General features: G+C 45.3%; 1 protein-coding gene across 1 annotated transcript in view; it reads right to left on the reverse strand.

Moving 5' to 3' along the window:
• The window catches only part of sntg1 (syntrophin, gamma 1), an 807,301-nt gene that overhangs the window by 24,019 nt on the left and 760,421 nt on the right, over positions 1-22,861 (reverse strand). Inside the window, exon 17 of the mRNA XM_072467795.1 lies at positions 16,719-16,811. Within this exon, the coding sequence (XP_072323896.1) occupies positions 16,719-16,811 (93 nt within the window). The remainder of the gene's footprint in view (positions 1-16,718; positions 16,812-22,861) is intronic.

Genomic DNA, 22,861 nt, shown 5'->3' on the forward strand with positions numbered 1-22,861 from the left:
AACATTTTATTTTGTAGCATATTTCAATTTTGTGACTATTATTTACTGAGCACAATGGCTAATCGTCAATGAAACATGCAATCAGTTACAATTAGTTTAGTTTAACTCGCAGGACAAGTCATGAAAAATCACTGTGATATTAACTTCCTCACTCTTCATTCCCACATTTTTTACTCAGTCTCTAAGTAAACCAGTTGAGCTCCAGGTTTACTGGTCTCTGTTCAACATTGGAAAATGACATCTGTTGTGCCACTCAAGCTCCATCCTCTTGCACTGTGGACCAGGTCCTTAATGAAGATGTTACAAATTTGACGGACAACTGCAGCACATGGTGTTCCACTTTGAATCCCTCTAAAAGGATATCCAGTGTATTCCACCTCCACAATGCCAGTGTTAAAAAACAATTGCATATCAACATGGATGGCCAGAGTTTAAAGCATAATCCCAGTCTAACATATTGTTGCACGACTTTAGCTAGATTGCTGTCCTCGGGGAACATGTGAAGCAACAAATGTCAAAACCAGAAACAACCTACTAACCAAACTTGTTTGATTTACATGGAGCACTGCTGCCTCAGCACTATGGACCTCATCACTTACCCTGTCATACTCTGAAGCAGGTACTGTGTACCTGTCTGACATAGGCCATCACACAAACACACATCTTGTTAACATTCAATTGAATGCAACAAGGTATAACTTGAACTCTCTGCTCAATACCCCTCCCATGGCTTCCTGTCCTCACAAACATCAATCCCAAACAAGTTCATCGTGAACTGACAAAAGCCCACAAGCTGGCTGAAACGATCCATGTTGCAGCTCACTTATCACTCCAAAATGACCTGTTAAACCCATTTACTGCCTGCCTTGCATCTTGGTGCCCCATATGGAGTGGCCTCCCTGAGCAAGATATACCAGCAGACATCCTTTAGATCAAGGAATGGGAAACATGGGAAGTCACTAACAGGTTCCTTGTGACAAACCCCATCTGTTTAATGATAGGCTTTGAACTACCATGATGAGATTGGTCCTTGCTAGATAGGTTCGGGAAAGGCCAGGGCCCCTGTGCAGCCAACGCCCACTTCTGGTGCTTCAGTGAAAGCCATTTATGCACTTGTGGAAAGACACAAACAATGCTGCACATTACTAAGGAACATCCCCTCCACAGACCAAGTGGTGGACTAATCGCCTTAAACTCAGCAAATTAGATAGCTATCACAGGGCTTTGTGGATCTGCTACATAAGGTTAATAAATGGAAAATTCAATATTTCATTAATTGAGTTCTGTCCCGATCTCTACATTGAAAATGCATCCATTCATTATATTTCATTGTTTGAGCTTTCTCTGTTTAACATAAAGCCACAATCTTGGACAGTCACTTATAATTAAATGTAAGCAATTGACAACAAAGAGTGCATAAGGAAAATGCTTTAAGATACCTTGGAGCATGATTTCATCAGAATGCTTCCACATTTATCCTCTAACTCCCATAATATTACGAATTTATTTTAGCAATGAAGCTATTACTAGCAAAAAATAAATACACACATACTTTTTTTGCATTGCACTAATCAGCTTTTAATTGCATATTTCACAAGTGATGATAAATGCATTTAGTGACTTAGAATGATCCATCCATCATTACTAGAAATAACAACTTGTCTCGATTTATCACCTTTAACACAGTAAAAAGTCCTGAGATGCAGCTTGGGAACATTGTCAAGCAACAATTGACATTGAGCTACATTGAAGAGATTTTAGAGCAGATGATCGAAAGCTTGATCAAAGACTTGAATTTTAAGGAGTGCCTCAAAGGAGCTAAGAGAGATAGATAGGTGGAGAGAAATGGGGAGGGAATTCCACAGCTTAGAACCTTGGCAGGTGAAGATTTGGTCACCAATGGTGGAGTCATTAAAATTGGGAATTTTCAAGAGGCTATAAAGGGGAAGAGGTATCCTGAAAGGCTGTAGGGCTGAAGGAAAAGACAGAGATAGGGAGGGCCACGGCTATGGAAGAACTTTGTCCATATTTGAGTGATAGACGACCACCAGCATTTTTGATAAGTTAGGAATGAAATGCCCATAGTAATTCACCATTCTGAGGAAACATTTTATCTCCGATGCATTCTTTAGGGCTGGTGCTTTGTAAAAATCTCTTACTTTGTTATCCACTGGATGTAACCCTTGCGCATACATTCGATAACCTAGATAAGCCACCTCATTTGCTTGAATGGTGCATTTCTCTCTTTTTAATCGCACTTCAGCATTCCGGAATCTTTTAAAAACTTCCTCCAGGTTGGATAAATGCTCCTCCTCTGTGGCTCCTATTATCAACACATCGCCTAAGTAAATGACTACTTTGGGTAAATCATACAGCAGACTCTCCATGGTACATTGAAAAAGAGCTCAAGCCGACGAGACCTCAGATGGTAAGCACGTATACCGATACAGCTCCTCGTTCTTATTAACAGTAATAAATTCTCTGGAAGCATCAACCTGTTCCAGTTGCTGGTATGCATGACTCATGAGTAACTTGCTGTATGTTAGGCCCAACCAACTTTGTATACAGGTCCTTTAGATTGGGAATAGGTAACCTGTCTAATTTCGCCATCTGGTTTTCTGTCAACTTGATTCTCCGGGAATCGGCGGGGCGGGCAGAAACGGCGCAGTGGGGTGGCGGAAACCACTCCAGCGTCAGTCGCCCCAAAGGTGCGGAATCCTCCACACCTTCAGGGGCTAGGCCGGCGCCGGAGTGGTTTGCGCCCCGCCGGCGTGGAAGGCCTTTAGCGCCGTGCCAGCCGGGGCCGAAGGGACTCCGGCGGCCGACGCGGGTCTGTGCATGCGCGGGAACGTCAGCGGTTGCTGACATCATCCCCGCGTATGTGCACACGGAGTCACTTCCACACCGGGAATGGTAGATGACCACGGCCTCCGGTGCGGAAGGATTAGCGTGCCCCCACGGCACCGGCCCGCCCGCGGATTGGTGGGCCCCAACCGCGAGCCAGGCCACCGTGGTGGCACCTCCCGGGTCCAGATCCCCCTGCGACCCCCCAATAACCCCGGAGGCCGCCCGTGCCGCCAGGTCCCGCCGGTAAGGGACAAACTGCAATTTCGCCGATGGGACCGACTACAGGCGGGCGGGACTTGGCCCCATCGCAGGCCGGAGAATTCGGGCGGTCCTGGGGCCCATTGAGTCGCACTGGACCCCGCCATTCTTCAAGGCGGGCGGCGCAACTCACGCCACGCCGGTTTTTGGGGGGTGGGAGAATTCGGAGGCCGGCAGTGGCGGGATTCACGCCAACCCCCGGCGATTCTCCAACCCGGCGGGGGGGGGGGGGCGGAGATTCCCGCCCATAGTCTCCACAGATGTGAACGATCTTGTCAGGTTTGACAACAGGTAAAATGGGTGCTGCCCACTCTGAAAATTGTATGAGTTTGATGATGCCCAAATCCTTTAATAACCTCAGCTTGGTCACCATTTTTTCATGCAGTGAGTAAGGCACAGGTCTAGCCCTATTGAACCTTGGTGTAGCTTCAGAATCAACATGAATCTTGGCTTTTACCACTCTGATTTTACCCAATTCCTCCTGGAATACGTTTTTGTATTTCTTTAGGATTTCACACAGGCTTCCTTCATCTATATGAAAAATTTCCAACCAGTTTAACTTGATCCCTTGGATCCAACCACACCCCGTCCAACTTGATCCATGGCCTGAAATTATGATTAAGGGTAGCTGGGCAAATTGCTGCCTGTAAGTCACAGGGGTCACTGTTGTCCCATGATCTTGATAGTCTCACCCCTATGTGTGGCCAGCCTGACTGCAGTGCTCAGGGGTTGAACCCCTACCTGGATGTATTGGTAAATGTGTTCTCCAACAACCATGGTGGAGGCTCAAGTTACTGCCTCCATCTTGAGTGGATGACCATTGACCATTGATATCATTGTAATTGGGGCTGTTTTGCCCACCTTTATATTATTCCATTTAAAGATGTTTGGTCTGTGTTCTGAATTACCTTCCATGCTGTGCGTTGGAACTGGATTGCTGACCCTGCTTTCACTGGGCAGGCCATTTATTCCTGCATTTGTGCCTTACGTGCCATTTTCTACCACTGGCAAAACACACAATTAATTGGCACTGCCCCTGGAAGTGAGTCCCTTCCATCTAAAGCACTCCACTATTCCTGGGCTGTTGACTGAATCTTTTCTATCTCTGTATTCTCTCGCTTCCTGCATTTCTCTGCTCATTACGCCGCATGCCCACAATCTTGGCACCGCTGCTGCTGGTAGCTTCTTTGCAGACCTGGTGGATTTCATCAGCCTGCATGCTATGAAGTTTTAGAACGTCTTTTTCTATGCTTTCCATGGCGAGAGCAATCTCCAGTGCCTTCTTCAGAATTATCTTGGATTCTGCCAATAGTTTCTTCTGTATCATAGTATTATTCACCCACACACTAGACGGTCTCTTAACTTGCCATTAAGGGAAGGTCCATATTCACAGTGCTCTGTTATTTGCCTTAATCTGGCCACAAAGGATTTCTCCAGGGCTCTTGTAGTCAAATTGAATTTATACCTTTGCCTAATTATCAAGAGCTTTGGATGGTAATCTACTAACTCTGTGAAAGTCTTTGTATCGGTGGTATCTGGAGGTGTCAGACTCCTGATTAAGTTATAAGTTTGAGTTCCACAGGCTGTAAGTAGTACGATTTTTCTCTTCTTCTCCCCCACCATTTTGTTTGCCTGGAAAAAGTACAGCAGAAATTCAACATAATGAGCCCAATCTTCGGAGTTAGGATCATACAGCTCTATTTGCCATAAAGAAACATTTTGGTGACTGACTAGTTGCAGTCTGGCTTGTCTTGAACACAACGTCTGTTTCCTCTATTATGCGACGATTCAAAGGCACTTCTGATTATCCTTGTCGCCAATGTAATATCTGAGTGATAGGCGACCACCAGTTTTCAACAACAACAAACTATTAGAATAAGTCAAACTATATACAGACTGCTAGTGACATGAACTGCACCTCCAATTTAAAATCAAATAAATGATCTAATTATTCATTCATGTTTTGGAATGGAACTTTGCCATTTGAAAATTGGCTGGTACGTAACAACAATCAATGCTGCTCCAAATGTAAGTTTTTGGCTTTAAAGCTACTTGGGATTCTCTGAGGAAGTGAAAGCGAAAGAATGGAAGTTCTTTCTCTTTTCCTAACAATATACTGGACACAGGACCACTGAATATGGTTCTTATTAAACACCTGAGACAGGCTTGTAAATTGTTGTTTGTGGGTTGTCAGATGAACGTTGTCATTAACTAGCCCATCTAAATTAGTTAATCTCAGTTGGGATTATATCTCTCATTGATTCTCAGCTCTCACAATTATGAGAAGCAAATAAAGATTATATAAGACTTGTACTTTCAACTGCTATAGTAGTGGCCCACTGTGCAAGTGGCGCATTACATGGAACTGAGCTTGTAACAGAATAGCCCACTGCTTCTGACTTCGAAGTCACACAGAGGAATGGTCGTGTGAGTGAAACGCTGCACTGATACATTCAAATCTGGACTGAACGCCAAAATACATATGCCAAGATTTCTGTGGAAGTCCACGCAATCTGGTGAAACTCTTGAGAAAATTACACCAAGGGCTAAAAGCAGCCACAGAGGCTAAGTTCTGCAGTTGCTTGCCAAGCTACTGGGTCACTCTGGATTTTCCTGCATCTGTCAGAAAGAGACAGAGGCAAAAAGATTGACAGTGATATGGACATAAGGAGATAAGGTCAAATTACAATTCCAGTGGAAGATGGAGGTGCAATATCAAAGTAGTTGCAATGAGCAAAGCCCCAACATTGTTTGGAGCTCTGTTGGTCAGGATTAAGGGCAATAAGAGAATGATTTATTATCACGCAGGAGAAGTAAGTTCCAGCAAAGTGAGGTTCAAGGTTTTGGAGGAGGATTCCCTCAACAAAAATTCACTGCTGAAAACATTTTAATGACCAAATTAGGTTAGCCAAGTTAAGTGAAGGCATGAATACCCCTATAAATGCAAGTTGGAAGTGTGACAATTCTGTTCCATCCATATCCATACAGTTTTTAAAGAAGAATGAATGAGTTAGTAGTTAAGCACCAGAAAATGTTATCATTCACAGCCACATCTCCCTCTCGGACTTTGCCACTGAGCCATATCACAGTTCTTTAGCAAAAAATAAAGAGTTCACTGCACTGTCCACCAGTGTGCCACCACTGAGGTCTTTGGTTACTGCTGGAGACCTTTTGAACTCTTTTGATTACACTGGTCAGTAATAGCTTGCCTGAAATATTGTCAGCCTAATTTCAGGATGTGTTGCTAACTTTTGGTTGGTTCAATTGGCTCTGTTTTATAACCTTTGCTCTCGAGTCGCCAGGTATCTTTATGATACCGCCACAAGGTTCAAGTTCAAGTAATGATCAATAACTCAATGCACCTATTAGTAAGATTCAAATCAAAGCACATTTATTTACACACAGTCAAATCTACTCATGCATAAACGCTACTTTCTAAGCTACTTCTACTACTAACAGGCCTATACTTAGCTTCGGACTGACCCACCAGGTCAGGGGAACAAATGGCCTTTCGTTCGGGTTCCGAGTCTGCGGGATTCAAAAGCTGGTACGGACTGGTAGCTAGGAGCGCCTATCTCGTAGCGAGCGTTGACTTGAGACTTACGGTCTTTTGGCGGCAGCTGGACAGGTCACTGTCAAGGGTTGGTTCTCGTTGCTGAGTGACCCTGTCAAGAAGGACGATTTGAACTTGGGGGCCTTACTTTATAGTCCCCAGGGGCTTCCCGCCTTTCGGGGCGGACCCCGTATCTGGTTCCAAGTGATTGGACTTTGTTGCAATCGCTTGGTTCGATTTCTCCAATACTGGAGCGGTTCCCTGATCGATGGGCGGTCTTGAGGTGTCTGTTAACCTCTTTTGTGTTGGCTCCTGCTGGTGCCGAGGAGTCTGGCTTAGCCTTGTTTATCTCAAATGTTTGGATTGTACCTGGGGATCGCTCATTAGTATGTAGATGGCTGCGACATTATTATGCAGATGGCTGCTTGTATCGATGCTGTCCGGGCTTTTGCAGAGTTTAATACACAGTAAACTTGCACCTGCTAGTTTCTGCCTGTGTTGGCTGAATTTCCGTTCAGCCTTTGCTGTTCTCCATTTTACGTTGGGAGTTGGGCAACCCAGGTGGCTACACTCTCTCCTTGTGATCCTAACGCGAAGCGTGAAGGATCACATAACTGCTTTGTTCTTCATTCCCTGACCCGGCGAGCACTCTTCTCTGGCCTCTACACTGACCATAACTATGCAAGAAATTTTTAACTAACAATTCTGAGGGACGCTATGTCAAACAGGGACATGCATTACAAAATAAGAAAATCGGTACCTCTAACTATCCTTAATAAACTACAGTCAATCATACTAACTTCCTAAACAATACACACAAAATCATAGCAGCATTATACACATTTTTCCTGACTTGGCAGTCAAGCTCAGGATTGTACAATCGCTCATGAAACAGTTCTTTATTCACAAAAAAAACGCAAACGAATGTTCTTTATTATAGATCACGGCTGTCGGGAGTCTGGTCGTATCCGAAAATAGGGGATCTTATCCTATATACCGGGGTGCGAGCACGGTACGCTCTCCTTCTCCACTTCCTCAGATGAATAGTCTGCACGATGCAGCAGAGTATTGCCAATACTAGTAGGGATTCTATCAAGTAGGTCAGGGAGTACCAGGTTATAAACCTGTCACACCAAGGGTGTGGCGTTGCTTGTGACTGGGCTCTGGGTGCTGTGGGGAAGTGAATCATTAACGGCTGGGGGGGGGGGTTGAGGTCAGGGGGTTCGTGGTCACGCGCAACCAAATGTCCATGATAACGATGAGCAACACGGAGGATTTCCTCATGGTTCTTCTTCTCTCTTTTCTCTTCTCTGCGCTGGTCCTGGAGCTTCTGGAGTTCTGTGGGATCAAGCATAGTGTCTGTTACTATCTTGGTTTAATATCTTGTATGATAGCCTGTCGGTCCTTCAGTGCCAATTACTCCCTTTATAATTGGTCACTATGTGTGACTCCCTCATTTTTTCTTCTCCAAAAACCGAATTTCAGGACAAGACACACTTTCAAATAATGAACCAGTGTGAGCCGTCTCGCAAACTGTGCAATTTATCATCCAAATGTTTGAGGATGTAAATAGCATAGGGTGGCAACCTAAGGGTTACCTGAAAACAAAACAAAACTTTTTGAACAAAACTTGCCGAAATGAGGTGCGTATGGGCCGCGACGGGTAAGATTTGGATGGAGTCCCCAGGTAGGACGGCGACCAATGCCGTGTGTGCTCTACCCGAGCGTAGCTGACCAGAGGGGAGGTTCCCAGGCAGGGCGGGTCCCAATACCGTTTCTCCATTGCCTGAGCAACCGACAAGAACGGGCAAGAAATGTAGTCATCGTGGGGGGGCTGCCGTAGTGGCTCCTTCCTTGAACCAGAAGGGCAGTTACGAACGGGAGTCTGGCAAGCTCTCAGAGGTTTCTGCTGATGAGCGTGCTGACAAGTTCTCAGAGGTTCCAGCTGAAAAATAAGGCGTGGGACTGTGGAAAAATTTCCAATTTCACAAACAACATTTAACAGTACAACTACAAACCACATAAAACATGCTGCAGGTTCCATCAGAAAGGATACCGTTTTCTCCCAAACGGTTCCTTTTAAAACATCATCTGGACACCTCAGTTGTCGGTTGCGAACAGGCTCACAAAGGGGTTCTCGTTTTGGGAGTCAGACTCAAAGTCGTCATCTTCTCCCAGATGCCAAACTCTCGAGTGTATCAGGGCTGATAGGGCTGCACGGTGTGATTTTGGATCGCTCTCGTCATTCTGGACGAGTCTGTATGAATTATCTCGGTGCCAAAAGGTGGTGTCTAGTTCTGTGGGGATGGAATCGGGGTCGTCATTGTAGGTCGGTGGTCGGTGGTGGGGTTTGTATAGGAAAGTGATCATGAAGGGATCACTCGAATCGTGGTCAGAATCGCTGGGTGTGGGTCCTGTTGCATGGGGATAGTAGGGAGGCGTGCTGTGGCTATTGTCCAAGTCACAGTCGCTGTCGCTGCTGCTGCTGTCTGTGGGCGTTCCGGGGCGGAGTGTATATTTCGGGGGTGGAGTTGAGGTTGTGTCTGTGGCTGGGCTGGACGTGTTGGGGGAGGGTGGGGTTACGTTGGCTGTAGGCGGGGTGTGGTCTGCTGCGTCGAGCATGACGTGATGTGCGTGGTTAGACTGTGTTCCACATGCCTTCAGCTGGTTGATATTGGACCACGCAGTCTTTCCATTGGGGTACTTTATTTTGTAGATGGAAGGGCTTACTTTGTCCGCAATGGAGTACGGACCCAAATACTTAGGTGACAGGAATGTGCTGGGGTTGTATACGGAGAGCATGACTTGCTGTCCTACACTGAACTTAGTCGCATGCACTGTCTTATCGAAACAGGCCTTGCTCTGTTTCTTTCTTGTACCCAATTTCACTGCGGCTGCTAGCTGAGTCGTTTTAACATTCGCCACTAATTGTTCTACTGCTTTCTCATGTGTGAGGGCCGCCACTTCGGGGCTGGTCAAATCTAATCCTAATAAAAATTCTGTGCCTTTCATGGGGCGTCCGGTCATCAGAATGTGTGGGGTGTAACATGTGAATGTTGAAACTGTATTTCGCAAAAACATCAGCACAAAAGGGAGGACTGAGTCCCAAGTGGTGTTGTTTTGCTGGACCATTTTTATGAGGGTGGATTTTAGGGTCTGATTCATGCGCTCAACGATACCACTCGACTGGGGATGGTATGCAATGTGGAATTTTTAGGTAATGCCAAATATCGTGAGGACATTCTTCATGACACGTCCCGTAAAATGGGAACCTTGGTCGGATTCAATGCTGCAGGGGAGTCCCCATCTCGTAAAGATGTGGTGGGTTAAAATCTTGCTGTGGTCTTTGCCGTGTTCGTTCTGGATGGGAATGCTTCCACCCATTTTGTAAACGTGTCTATCACCACGAGTACATACTTATAACCATTCCTGCAAAGGGGCAATGGTCCTATAAAGTCGAGGTTAGTCCAGGGGCCATTAACGGGTTGGGTGTGACTGAGCTGAGCCTTTTTGGCGTATCTGTCCGGGTTGTTCTGGGCACAGAAAAGGCAATTCTCAATCTAGTGAGTTACATCGTCTTTTAAACTCAGCAACCAACAGAGCTGAGGTGGGCTGTAGTGGGATCAATTCCCTGATGTCCATGACTGTCATGGAACAAACAAATGAGCTGATTCCTGTCCTGTTCAGGAACCACATAAAGCGTGTCTTTTAACACCACACCGTCATGTGTGGTCAGAGCATTTTTAAACCTATCATAGGGTGCTGGATAGTTTCCTTTTAAAATCTCCCTGAGATTGCTGTCCTGCTTCTGGGCCTGCACTAAATCCTCGATATTAGTCTGCGAGACCTGAACTGCATTCACTGGTGCGCTTTCGGGGGGTGTCCAAAAATATCCATGCCTGTAACCTGCTTTAGCCAGTGCGTCGGCTTTTATATTTCCAGGGGGAGAGGAACAATGGTGACTTCGAACTTTATCTATTCCAAAAGTCCTGTTCTGTGCTCGCTCTAAAATGTGACGGAGCAATGGGGCTGAAGGGAGGGGTTTTCTGTCTGCGGAAACAAATCCTCTTGCTTTCCACAGGGGTAGGAATTCCGTAAGACTGTTGCAGACATAGAGGCTGTCCGAATATATGTCTGCTGGTCTGGGGAAGGAATCTGGGTGTTCCACTATGTATGTGATGGCCGCAAGTTCTGCTGCCTGCACGCCTAAGTGTCCTGGAACTTTTATTGCTATTCCTTCTTGGGCACGTCCCTGCGCGTCCTCGACGTAAATGCTGCTTCCTGTTATGCACTTCCCTTCTAATACTGTGAAGAACCATCCACATATATCCTAATGGGTTCGCACATGTCTGTGGGCTTGGGGCTCTGGGTTGAACTACCTATCTTTCTGGGGGGTGTTTTAGCAATAAAAGGGCCTGTGTTGTGGTATGGAGAGATAATTTCACATTCATGGGGGGTTCCGGGGTACTGTAGGTTATCGGCTAAAAAAGTGTGGGTCTTTGTCCTTTTAACAGTGATGTCCCGTCCCTTCAAAAGGAGGGTCTATCTGGCTGCTCTTATCTGATTAACTGTACCGTCCTTGAGTCGTCCGTCCAGTAAAAGTTGGGTGGGGGTGTGTTCCGTCGGGATTGAGATGGGGTTCAGTCTGGTTATGTAATAAAAATACTGTACTGCCCAAAAACCTGCGAGCAGGTGCCTTTCACAGGCTGAAAATCCCTGCTCCACAGCACCTAAAACTCTGGAGGCGTAAGCCACGGGCCTTAATTGTTCATGCCGTTCCTGGAGGAGCATGGCCGAAAGGGTGTGGTCTCTGCTTGCTACCTCTATAGCGTAAGGGGAAAGTGGGTCTGGAACTTGTAGTGCGGGGGCTGCTATGAGTGCTCTTTTCAACGAGTCCACAGCTGCGGAAGCCATTCCTAGGGGGCTCCTTTCTTTAGGTCTGAGAGGGGTGCTGCCTTGCTGGCGAAACCGTCAATGTGGTTTCGGCAGTAGCCAACCAGTCCTAAAAACGACCGGAGGGGTGAAACGTTCTGGGGAAGGGGCAATTTAGCGATCGAGTCAAATCCTTTTATGCTCGATCTCGCGTTTACCATGTGTGATAATTGTATCCAAATATATCACCTTGTTTTCCAAAATCTGGGCCTTTTTGGGGTTGACTTTACATCCAATTTTCTGTAGGAGTTGCAGGAGTTCGGACAGAAGCTCGATGTGCTCTTACTTGGTGTCTGTCTGCAGTAGTAGGTCGTCTACGTACTGGACCAGACATTCGGGACGAGAAAATTTGGCTAAACCATTTGCCAGCTGTCGGTGGAAAATGGAGGGGGAGTTGTGGAATCCTTGTGGAAGGCATGTCCATGTGTACTGTTGGTTTTTAAAGGTGAAGGCAAATTTGTACTGGCACGCCTTTGCCAATGGAATGGACCAAAATCCATTACTGGTATCCAAAACCGTAAAGTATTGGGAATTGAGTCCCTGCTTGAGCGTGGTCTCGGGACTTGTGGCTACTGTGGGGGCTGCTGCGGGGGTGACTTTGTTTAGTTTCCGGTAATCGATGGTCAGTCGCCATGATCCATCGGGCTTTCTCACTGGCCAAATCGGGGCATTATTATTGGAGGCTACTGATCTAAGTATGCCCTGCTCTAATAAGCTGTTGATTACTTTTGCGATTTCTCCCTCTGCCTCTTGGAGAAATCCATATTGCTTTTGGGGTCCAGGGTCAGGTCCTGTGATTTGTACTGAACCAGTCATCCGGCCACAGTCGTGTTTGCGGGTCGCGAATGCTGTCCTGTTCTTTTGTAACACCGCCTTAACCTGCTTGTCCGTGCTAATCGTAGTCGGGTTAAACCAAAATTCGCCTACTGCACTAATTTTGTTGGCGTATTCTCCTATGGTGAGCGTTGCGGGGGCTCTTGCAGATTTTGCCATTCTCCAGACACACTGGTTGACTGGATCAAATGAAAGGTGGTGGGAATTCATCAAGTCTATGCCCAAAATGTGTTCTGCTGTGTGGGGCAGGTCGACTAAAACTATGGGGTGCTTGGTGGTAATGTTGCCGATTTGAGTGGGTACAGGGGCTGTGATGTGTCCCTGCTGTGAGTGGCCTGTAAAACCGCTGAGGGTGATGGTGGCTGTAGTGGGCCACCTGTCCTTTTGAAACATGGTGGAGGAATTTATTGTGGTGCGGGACCCTCCTGTGTCCCAGAGAAACTCGATGGGCTGTCCCCGTATTTTTGCTGCAACTACTGGTCGGCCGGACCTATCCCAAAGGGTGTCGCAGACCCAACTGGGGGAGCCCGAACACCGTCAGTCCGTTCCATTCAGGTCCGCCTGATCTGAACGGGTGCTCACACTATGTATGGGCTCTGTCTTATTCTTATTCAGGGTGCCTGCCTGCTGGGCTCTCTGTGGCTTTTGTGGGGCATTGCACTCTCTTGTAAAGTGTGCCTTAACTGCGTGTATATCTGCTTCTGCCTGCTGTTCTTCGGGATTTTTAACTGCAGGTTTGTTTTGTACAGACTGCTCCCAGGCGCGGGACAATCTTTTTACGACCCATTTCTCATTATGAGCCTCCTCTGAGGGATTATAATTCGCACAAGCTTTTTGTCCTGTTTCTGTGGCATGGGAGATAAGGGTGCAGGTCCATTTGGCCATGTTGTCTGGGGACAAATGGGCGCGGTCTAAGTCTCCGAAAACTGCGGCAAAGTGGATCCACAGGCGTCCAGCAAACGCTGTGGGGTGCTCGGTTTTCGTTCGCCTACATTTATTGAGGCCATCTACGGGGTCACCCCTGTTGTACCCAATCGCGTCCAGGATCGCGGTATGCATTTCTGCAAGGGCGCCTCCTCCTACATTCTGTGGGTCGGGAAGGGCTGCTACGACCGAAGGGTCTAAACTCAAAACTGTGAGCTTTACTTACTCTCGCTCATCCAGGCCGTACATGGTCGCCTGCTGCTTTACTCTGGCAAAGAAGTGGTGGGGGTCTGAGGTGGGGAGGAACGGTGTGATTTTCTCGCACGAGTCCCATAATTGGGTCACTGTTAAGGGGGTGATGTACAGAAATCCCGTGTTGTCCGATGTGGCTGTGCGGTGGGTGGTTACTGGGTTCATTGGAGCCTGAACTATGTGCTCTGTGGGGGGCTTGGGCGCTTTTCTCTTCTGGGGCTTTCCCTGCGCACATGTTCCCTGAACATATCCCTGCGCTGTCTCATTTAACTCTTCCCAATCAGGGCCGTCTTCCTCGTCTAACTGTGATCCAAAGGTTTCCTGGAATCCTTTTTGAACTGAAGGCAGAGATTCCAGTTCTGCAATCTGCTTCCAGCAATTTGCATGATCTAATGAGCTTTGTCTTTGCTCCGTGGTGGCAGCATGGAGTGCTCTTAACGCTGCCTTCAGGTTACTACACTGCCTCTGCAATGCCTCTACCTGCTTCTCGGTTTCCTCTCATACCAGGACTGCACGTTGCATGTCCTGATAGGCCTTTTTGTACTGGGACTGGAAGATGCTCAAGTGCGCCAGACAAGACTGGTGTGCCCGCTTGGCATCATCCACCTCTCCGTCTTTTGCTGCCAACTTCCTCCTTAACTCTACGTTCTCTCTTTCTACCTCACTGACATCGAACTTGCTCATTCGATGTATGCCTTCTATCTTTTTCCAGAGCGTCCTAACGACCTCCTCTGTGCCTCGCAATTGTGCCAAGCAGGACACGATTGCCATCGGCTTGCGAGCTTTTCCTAAGTTCTTCTTGTGAATCTCGTTCCGGTTCTCCCACTAAGTATGTCCTATACTCCCGGGACCTGTTTCCTCATTGTTACAGAATTCGCTCCAAAGTGGCCATCCTTTCCCTTTAAGGTACTTCCTGATTTCTTCTTCCCAAACGGGACACTGTCCTACTCTGCTGCTGCTGGTCACTGCGACCATGAATTCCTCGGGGTTCATGAGGCGTTGCATTGCCTGAATTGCCATCTTTCCTCTCTGAATACTTTCTTAAAATTTGGAACAAGGGGTACTGAGGCGGTGCTGTAATTACGGGTACGGCTTTCGCTATTTTCCGGAATACAAACTCCTGATATTTTTGTTGCAACAAAAAATCTATCAGTTTACGTTATAGCCCTGTTAGTTACGCATGCATTTAACACACTTCCGAATTATGAGGATTGATCAGAACTGCTTGAACACTTTGGTTTTCTGTTCCCAATTGGATCTCTAATTAAAATTTTTGGGTTCTCCCGGAGTGGTGAAGCCACTTCTAGATCGGGTCCCATCAGGATGTCGCCAGTAATATGTTGCTAACTTTTGGTTGGTTCAATTGGCTCTGTTTTATAACCTTTGCTCTCGAGTCGCCAGGTATCTTTATGATACCGCCACGAGGTTCAAGTTCAAGTAATGATCAATAACTCAATACACCCATTAGTAAGATTCAAAGCACATTTATTTACACACAGTCATATCTACTCATGCATAAACGCTACTTTCTAAGCTACTTCTACAACTAACAGGTCTATACTTAGCTTCGGACTGGCCCACCAGGTCAGGGGAACAAATGGCCTTTCGTTCGGGTTCTGAGTCTGCGGGATTCAAAAGCTGGTACGGACTGGTAGCTAGGAGTGCCTATCTCGTAGCGAGCGTTGACTTGAGACTTACGGTCTTTTGGCGGCAGCTGGACAGGTCACTGTCAAGGGTTGGTTCGCGTTGCTGAGTGACCCTGTCAAGAAGGAAGATTTGAACTTGGGGGCCTTACATTATAGTCCCCAGGGGCTTCCCGCCTTTCGGGGCGGACCCCGTACCTGGTTCCAAGTGATTGGACTTAGTTCCAATCTCTTGGTTCGATTTCTCCAATGCTGGAGCGGTTCCCTGATCGATGGGCGGTCTTGAGGTGTCCGTTAACCTCTTTTGTGTTGGCTTCTGCTGGCGCCGAGGAGTCTGGCTTGGCCTTGTTTATCTCAAATGTTTTTATTGTTCCCAGGGATCGCTCATTAGTATGTAGCTGGCTGCTACATTGTTATGCAGATGGCTGCTTGTATCGATGCTGTCTGGGCTTTTGCAGAGTTTAATACACAGTAAACATGCACCTGCTAGTTTCTGCCTGTGTTGGCTGAATTTCCCTTCAGCCTTTGCTGTTCTTCATTTTACGTCGGGAGTTGGCCAACCCAGGTGGCTACAGATGCCATCTGTGCCTCTGGGCGGCCTTGCGCAAGATTTCTTCAGGATTCACATTCTGAGTAGCCCAAGTGTAGGGAAAGGGTGTTTAGGCATGTAGACCCTCTCCAGTCTTGTTTTAATCAGAACACAATAGTCTTGCATCTCCTACAGAGGCTGGCCTATTTACATTGCCGGGATAGTCTCAGAAAATCCCAGAGCAGCATAAAGTGGCCAGGGAGCTGTACAATGGATCTCTGGCCAATTTCCCTCTTCTTTATGCTTGGGGAATACCAATTCCCTAGATGAAAGAAAGAGGAAAACCTATCCTGTGAGTTGATTGTCTAGCATCAGTGATGTAGGAGTTTAATTAGAACAATGGATGAAGCTTTCTACGCCCAGTGAGTAAGCTGAACAGGTTCACAATCAACAAGTTATATGAAAAGGAACTGATTGGTTTATGTTCAGATTTGAAAATGAAATATGAATGGATTTGAATCATCAATAATTCGAAAATGTTCAGGCACTTTCGTTATTAACATTGATCAATTTATCATATTATCTGACATGGCATTGAATTTCAAATGACTTTGCAAACGTTAATTAAATGTAAAGAAAATGACCATCTACCATAAAAGAGGTCAAACAAGAAATATACTTAAAATACAGACTTATTATGGTTTGTCACTACAGGACATTAATTCGAATTTAGTTACTCATGTGGTGGAAAGTATATGAATGTGGAATTTTCTGTGAGGGAATTTAATTAAAGTATGCTTTGCTTCAACTTATTTAGTAGCTTTGTGATAAAGCTTTACAAACCAATTGGCACTTGTGTGCTTAAATATTGAGCAGAAGGAACATTGTGCCAATTCCCAACTACATTAATGTTAATGAAAAGGCAACCTTCAATTTATTATCTTACCTTTGATGCAGCATCAAAGCATACTAATCCCATGTTGAAGTCTATTGTTAGTCCCATGAGATGACTCTCCAGCACACATGCATAGGTCTTACACTGAAACAGTAGGAAACACAATATTGCAGGTACAATATAGCTTTTGGTCACAGAGAGATTGTACTGAAACACATCATAGAAACATCTCCTGGTGATCAACTCTCCTATAGAACACAGGCAGTTTCATAAAGAATTGACGTCACCTTGCCACTTACTATTTGAATGGTGAACGATAAAATGGAGGTCATGTGTTGCAGACATTAAATTGATCCATTCAGAAAGATCCTAAAGTATCCACGCTGCAGCATCCAGCTGTTTATTAAATGGTTCCAGGGTGTTCACTACCACTGCTCTATTTGTAAGTCTATTCTAAAGATTAGTCACTCTTTGTGTGAATTGCCTGACCTGAATCCTAAATTTTATTTTTATGAGTTTGTACCTTTGTCTCCTTGTACCAATCTTGTAATTTATAGTAATACATAATATATAAAGTAATTCCCCTAACCACCATAAGATCATATCTTCAATGTTCCTGATATATAGCTAGAATACGACTGGACTAGAGTAGATGTGAAAGCAATACAGAGAAAAAACTCTGAGAATCACTTAGCAAATACTAATTGAATGTTTTTTCAGTCATTATAAATCTGTACATTAACTTGCCATATCTTAGAAATGTTTTATAAGGTGCCTTCAAGGGATAATTGGTGGCTGCAGTTTATAGTCACTCACTAGCTCAGGGCCCGGATTTTCTTTGCGTAATTCCCCGATGTTGCAATCCTGCCACCAGCATGGCAGAGTCTGCCAATGCTATTTTCATTGTGTGGTGGCAGAAAAGGGCTGAATTTCAGGCAAAAGTCTCAGGAAGCAGGGCTGAAACAGAAACAGAAGCAAGCCGGTGTGGAGAAGGCCAGGTTAAAAGGTCCACCTTACTTCTCGAGGACATCAGTCCAGATCGGTACATGATTGTGAGGTTCCTAACCCTCATCGCCTTTATTCCCTCATCTCCATGCCCCTCATTCCTCCATGCCATTTCATACCATCATGCCATTTCATCCACACTCCATAAATCCTCAACCACCTTCCATGCCCACTCACCCAGCATTCAGTATGTGCAGAACTTCTGATCCCTATAATAACATTGGGAAGTCTTTGAGATGTTCATGAAGCTATCAAAATAAATCAAAACCATTCAAAAATGTTTCAAAAGAATATTTTTTATGGTCGTATAAAACTGTGAATAAACGAACAGCCATTGACAAATCACACCAAAAGACATAGGGCAAGATTTCCCTCCCCCTCTATGGCATATCCTGCAGCAGCAGACGTCAGCTCGCCAATGGCCAGCAGCTGGATCTTCTGGTTCTGTCATTGTCAAAAGAGTTTCCCCATTGAATGCACCCCTTGCTGCTGCGCCACCTGCAGCGGGGATATGCCATTGGCCGGACCATAAGATCACGCCAGTGTGAACAGCCAGGAAATCCCAAACATAATTTCATAAAGTGACAATAAATAAACTCATAGTACCCTTGACAGTTGTATCAATGATCCATTCTAAGCTAGATCCATCAGGGGCTTGGAGCCCAGTCAAGCATTCATTATGGGATTCCATTGCACAGTTGTAGTAACAAAACCTCCAGAGCTGAATACAATAAAACCTTTGAAGTCATTGAAAATCTGATCAAGCTTAAAAGCAGGGGAACAGATGTCTGAGATGTTAATCAATATAAAGATCAGATTTCAGGAGTCCACAGACACAGTCAAATCTAAATATCACTGTTGTTAGTGGATAATGTACTCAGACTGCATCTCAACAATTCAATTTTTACCATGCTAGTCAGCATAATGGCTATTGCTGCTTAAGAACAAAGTCTCATCATCAATCAATGCATTAAAAACATGCCAACTTATCGGATAATTACAAATAGAGCATTGGGCAACGCAGTAGCACAATGGTCAGCACGGTAGAACAGTGGTCAGCGCAGTTACTTCACAGCTCCAGGGTCCCAGGTTAGATTCCTGGCTTGGGTCACTGTCTGTGCGGAGTCTGCACGTTCTCCCTGTGTCTGCGTGGGTTTCCTCCAGGTGCTCCGGTTTCCTCCCACAGTACAAAGATGTGCATGCTAGGTGAATTGGCCATGCTAAATTGCACTTAAATGTCCAAAATAAAAAGTTAAGTGGGGTTACTGGAATAGGGTGGAGACATGGGCTCGAGTAGGGTGTTCTTTCCAAGGGCCGGTGCAGACTCGATGGGCCGATGGCCTCCTTCTGCACTTTAAATTCTATGATTCTATGATATTATGATGTGAAGTTGGCAACACCTTTGAACTACCTGACAAATGGCTTCTGACTTCAGACTAGAAATTAGGGCTTTCTCAGGGTTTACAACTCTTCTGAGCTGCTGTGAAACATGTCACCTTCAGACGCTGGCCTGACCCCATCAAAAATGTAAGGCAGGGGAGGAGGGGGGGTGTTGCAGATATGAAATACTCACACCACAAATGGAGCTGGTAAGGGGTAAGGTCAGACGAGTACCATGCTTTCTCACTACCCACACCTTTAACAACTCCGGAGTACTGTAACCTGCAAGACTTCGGGTCAGGTGTTGGAAAGAGGGATTAAAATGAACCGTGCGTTTCTTTTTCTGATTTTTGGCCAGTACATACACTATGGGCTGAATGGACTCTTTCTGCACCATAAACCTTCTTTGATTCTTTGCTTCTAGGCTCTTGCTTTCAGACATCAAGTACTGCTGCCTGCTCAGCCGGAGCTGCCCAATGTTGAGAGAGACAGCAACAGCACAAATGAAGAGGCCCCGTCATTTGATTTGACACTCGCAGCCAGCAGTTCAGTTAATGGCACTGGTAACTTGGGAGATGAGTGTAGGGTTGGGATTAGCATATGGTGAGGTATGTGTACATGAGTAGGCTACAGCCTGGATAAGGCAAGAGGATGGTTCATTTGCCAGCTCCCTGCAAAGCCAGATTCCAGGTGTATTCTGCTGCAGAGAACTCAGATGAGGACTGCAATGGAATTCATGAACGGCAGTTTTGATGGGCGTGCACATCGAGATACTGGATACATTGACTGACCTGCCAGCCAGACTCCTGGCCCTGTCAAGGAGTATGGAGAAGGCTGGATCAAAGTCTGCATAGGGGTTGACACAGAACCGGCCCTCTCCACAGTCTCTGCACCATCTCCATATTATCCTACAGATCCAGAGACAATGCCACTGTTTGTTGCAGCCTTTGATTAAACAGATCACCTAATCCTTTGCTCCTCTCCAGTGGCACTATGCACCTGAATTACACATTGTGTATCCCTAACTTATTTATGTAGCTAAACCACAGTGACATTGATACATAAACTTAGAACAAATAATAGATTTAAAAAGTATGAAAGAAAAATGCAAATGCTGCAAAACCTAATCTCAGGAAATACTGAAATCTGGCCAACATTTAAAACACCAAAATAAAAGGAAAATATTCCGGATGCTGGAAATCTGAAATAAAAACAGAAAATGCTGGAAAAACTCAGCAGCACCTGTGGAGAGACAAACAGAATTAATGCTTCGGGTTTGTATGAAGAGTCATAACCTTTCCAGCATTTTCTGTTTTTAATCCAAAACACCCAATATTCGTTATTCTTTTCATGCACTGATTGACTGCCGTGAACAATTTTTATTTTTGTAAACATAGGTAAAATCAAGGATTCTTAATCTGAATGACTGAAAGCAATAAATTTGAAACAAAATGGAACACTCGCCTTTCTGCTCTGGGGTGATTCACAATCTATCCGAAACCTATCAATGTATTGAATCATAGAATATTGCCAAACAGAAGGAGACTAGTCAGCCCATTGGACCTGAGCCAGTTCCTTAGAAGAGCAATTCAATTGGTTCCATGCAAGTATTTAATCTCAATTTCCCACAGCCTTGCAAATGTTTCCTTTTCAAATGTATGTTTAATTCCCTTGTGAAATTTTGAGTTTCTCCTATATAGGGGAGTCTGCTTTTGGATTTAGGAAGCTTTTGACAGTTAAGTTCAAAAGGTGTTGCCAACTTCACAGGGCAAAATGAGATGCTGTGTGATAAGTTTTTGGTGAACTGTTTGACAGTAGGATTTTGTTCTTGAAAGTTAAATGACCATTAAATTAACCAACTTCGTAAAAATGGAAAAGCCTTCAGAGGTAGTGAGGTACATTATCTACTGGATAAAGTACTCTTCTGCATCAAACAATACTGGTATTCAGATATTACTATATCAATTGTCCCCCACGCTTTATTATTTTTATTTCATTCAATGACAGCTCAGACATCTGTTCCACTTCTTAAATGCTTAGCACTGTGAATCACTTCAAATACTTTAAAGTATTCAGCTCTGTAGATTTTGTTGACATTGTTTTTCAATGGAATCCCAGGAAGGATATTTGGCTGAGTTCTAAACATATTCATATATGCATCTCGGCAGGGGTTGTTGGTATAGCTGTCAAGCAGATTATGAATTCATTTACATTGCCAATTTTGTGAGCTCCAAAGAGGATACTTTTTGAATGTTTTGAACAGCTGTCTGTTTATTTGATATTTTTATGAACACCTCAAATACTTTCAATGTAATTATAAGGCTCATGAGTTCTGCACAAAATGCATCCAGGGTGGTCCAGGCATGGAGGTGAGAGGGATATAGGGAATAGGTTTATGGACGAGGCAAGATATGGGGAGGGAGGGTTTATGGAGCAGTTATGGGGTGGGTGAGTGTGAGGGACAAAGGAACTCACACTCATCAACAGAACTGAGCTGAATTCTCAGCAAATGGAGGCAGGCCTTCTTAACATCACAACTTGGTGTCTGCTTGCCTATGTTTCTGCCCCGGGCATGCATCGGGAGACAGCAATCCCAGATTTCAGTCCATTTCTGCCTCATTATCATGGATATAGGGTGTGTGTGTGTGTGTGGTGGGGAGGGGGGGGGGAGCACTGCCAGGCAGGCGGCAGGATCGTAATGTCAGGAATTCTCCCTGCCATCTTCTGATCCCTGCTTCAAACGAGAAAATCTGGCCCTGCCCATTTGACTCTCAAAAGTAAAATAGGATACAGAATAATCGTGTTGACCACTTTCCAGGACTAACTAATGAAAAGAAAAGCTTTTGAAAATGCAATGACTTTAAAAGACTTCTTTATTTCAGAGCTCGCCCGTGCAGGAAGTGAGGCAAGTGTGGCCTCGGCATGGCGTTCTCGACTGAGACCAAAAAAACCCGACAAGGTCCCTTTAGATAGCGGTGAAAGACCCACCTATATGTGCCTAGAATGGGAGTTTGTTTTTGTGCTTTAAATCGCGCCCTTGTTCCATGTGAGGATGGTGTATGACTTGGAGGGGAATTTGCAGGTGATGATGTTCACATGTGTCTGCTGCCCTTTTTCTTCTGGAAGGTAGAGATTACAGGTTTGGAAGATCTTGAGCTGCTGAAGTGCATCTTGCAGATGGTACACACTGTTGCTACTGTGCGTTAGTGATGGAGGGAGTGAATGTTGAAGATGGAGGATGGGGTGCTGCTCCTGTGGGCTCCTTTGTCCTGGATGATGTTGAGCTTCTTGTGTGTTGTTGGAGCCGCACTCATCTAAGCAAGTGAAGTGTATTCTATCACACTCCTGACATGTAGCTTGTAGATGATGGACAGACTTTTGAGGAATCATGGGGTGAGTTACTCACTTCAGAATTTCCAGCCTCGGACCTGCTCTTATGGCTGCTCCTGTCCAATTACATTCTGGTCAATGACAGCCCACAGAATGGTGGTACTGGGGGATTCAGAGATGAATTTCAAGTGTTGATGGTTGGATTTCTCTTGTTGGAGATGGTCCTTGGCCGGGACTTGTGTGGGGGGACTATTACTTGTCATTTGTCAGCCCAAGTCTGAATATTGTCCAAGTCTTGCGGCATATGACATGGTCTGCTTCAGTATCTGAGGAGTAGCAAATGCTACCGAGCATTGTGCAGCATCAGCAGACATCAGCATTTTCAGTACTATTGCCGGGATACTGTCAGGGTACATAGCCCAGTGGCGTCAGCTGTTGCTTGATATACTTCATATAGTAATAGCAAAAAAGTACCACAA

Source organism: Scyliorhinus torazame, chromosome 11 (genome assembly GCF_047496885.1).
Source record: "Scyliorhinus torazame isolate Kashiwa2021f chromosome 11, sScyTor2.1, whole genome shotgun sequence".
NCBI classification, from domain to species: domain Eukaryota; kingdom Metazoa; phylum Chordata; class Chondrichthyes; order Carcharhiniformes; family Scyliorhinidae; genus Scyliorhinus; species Scyliorhinus torazame.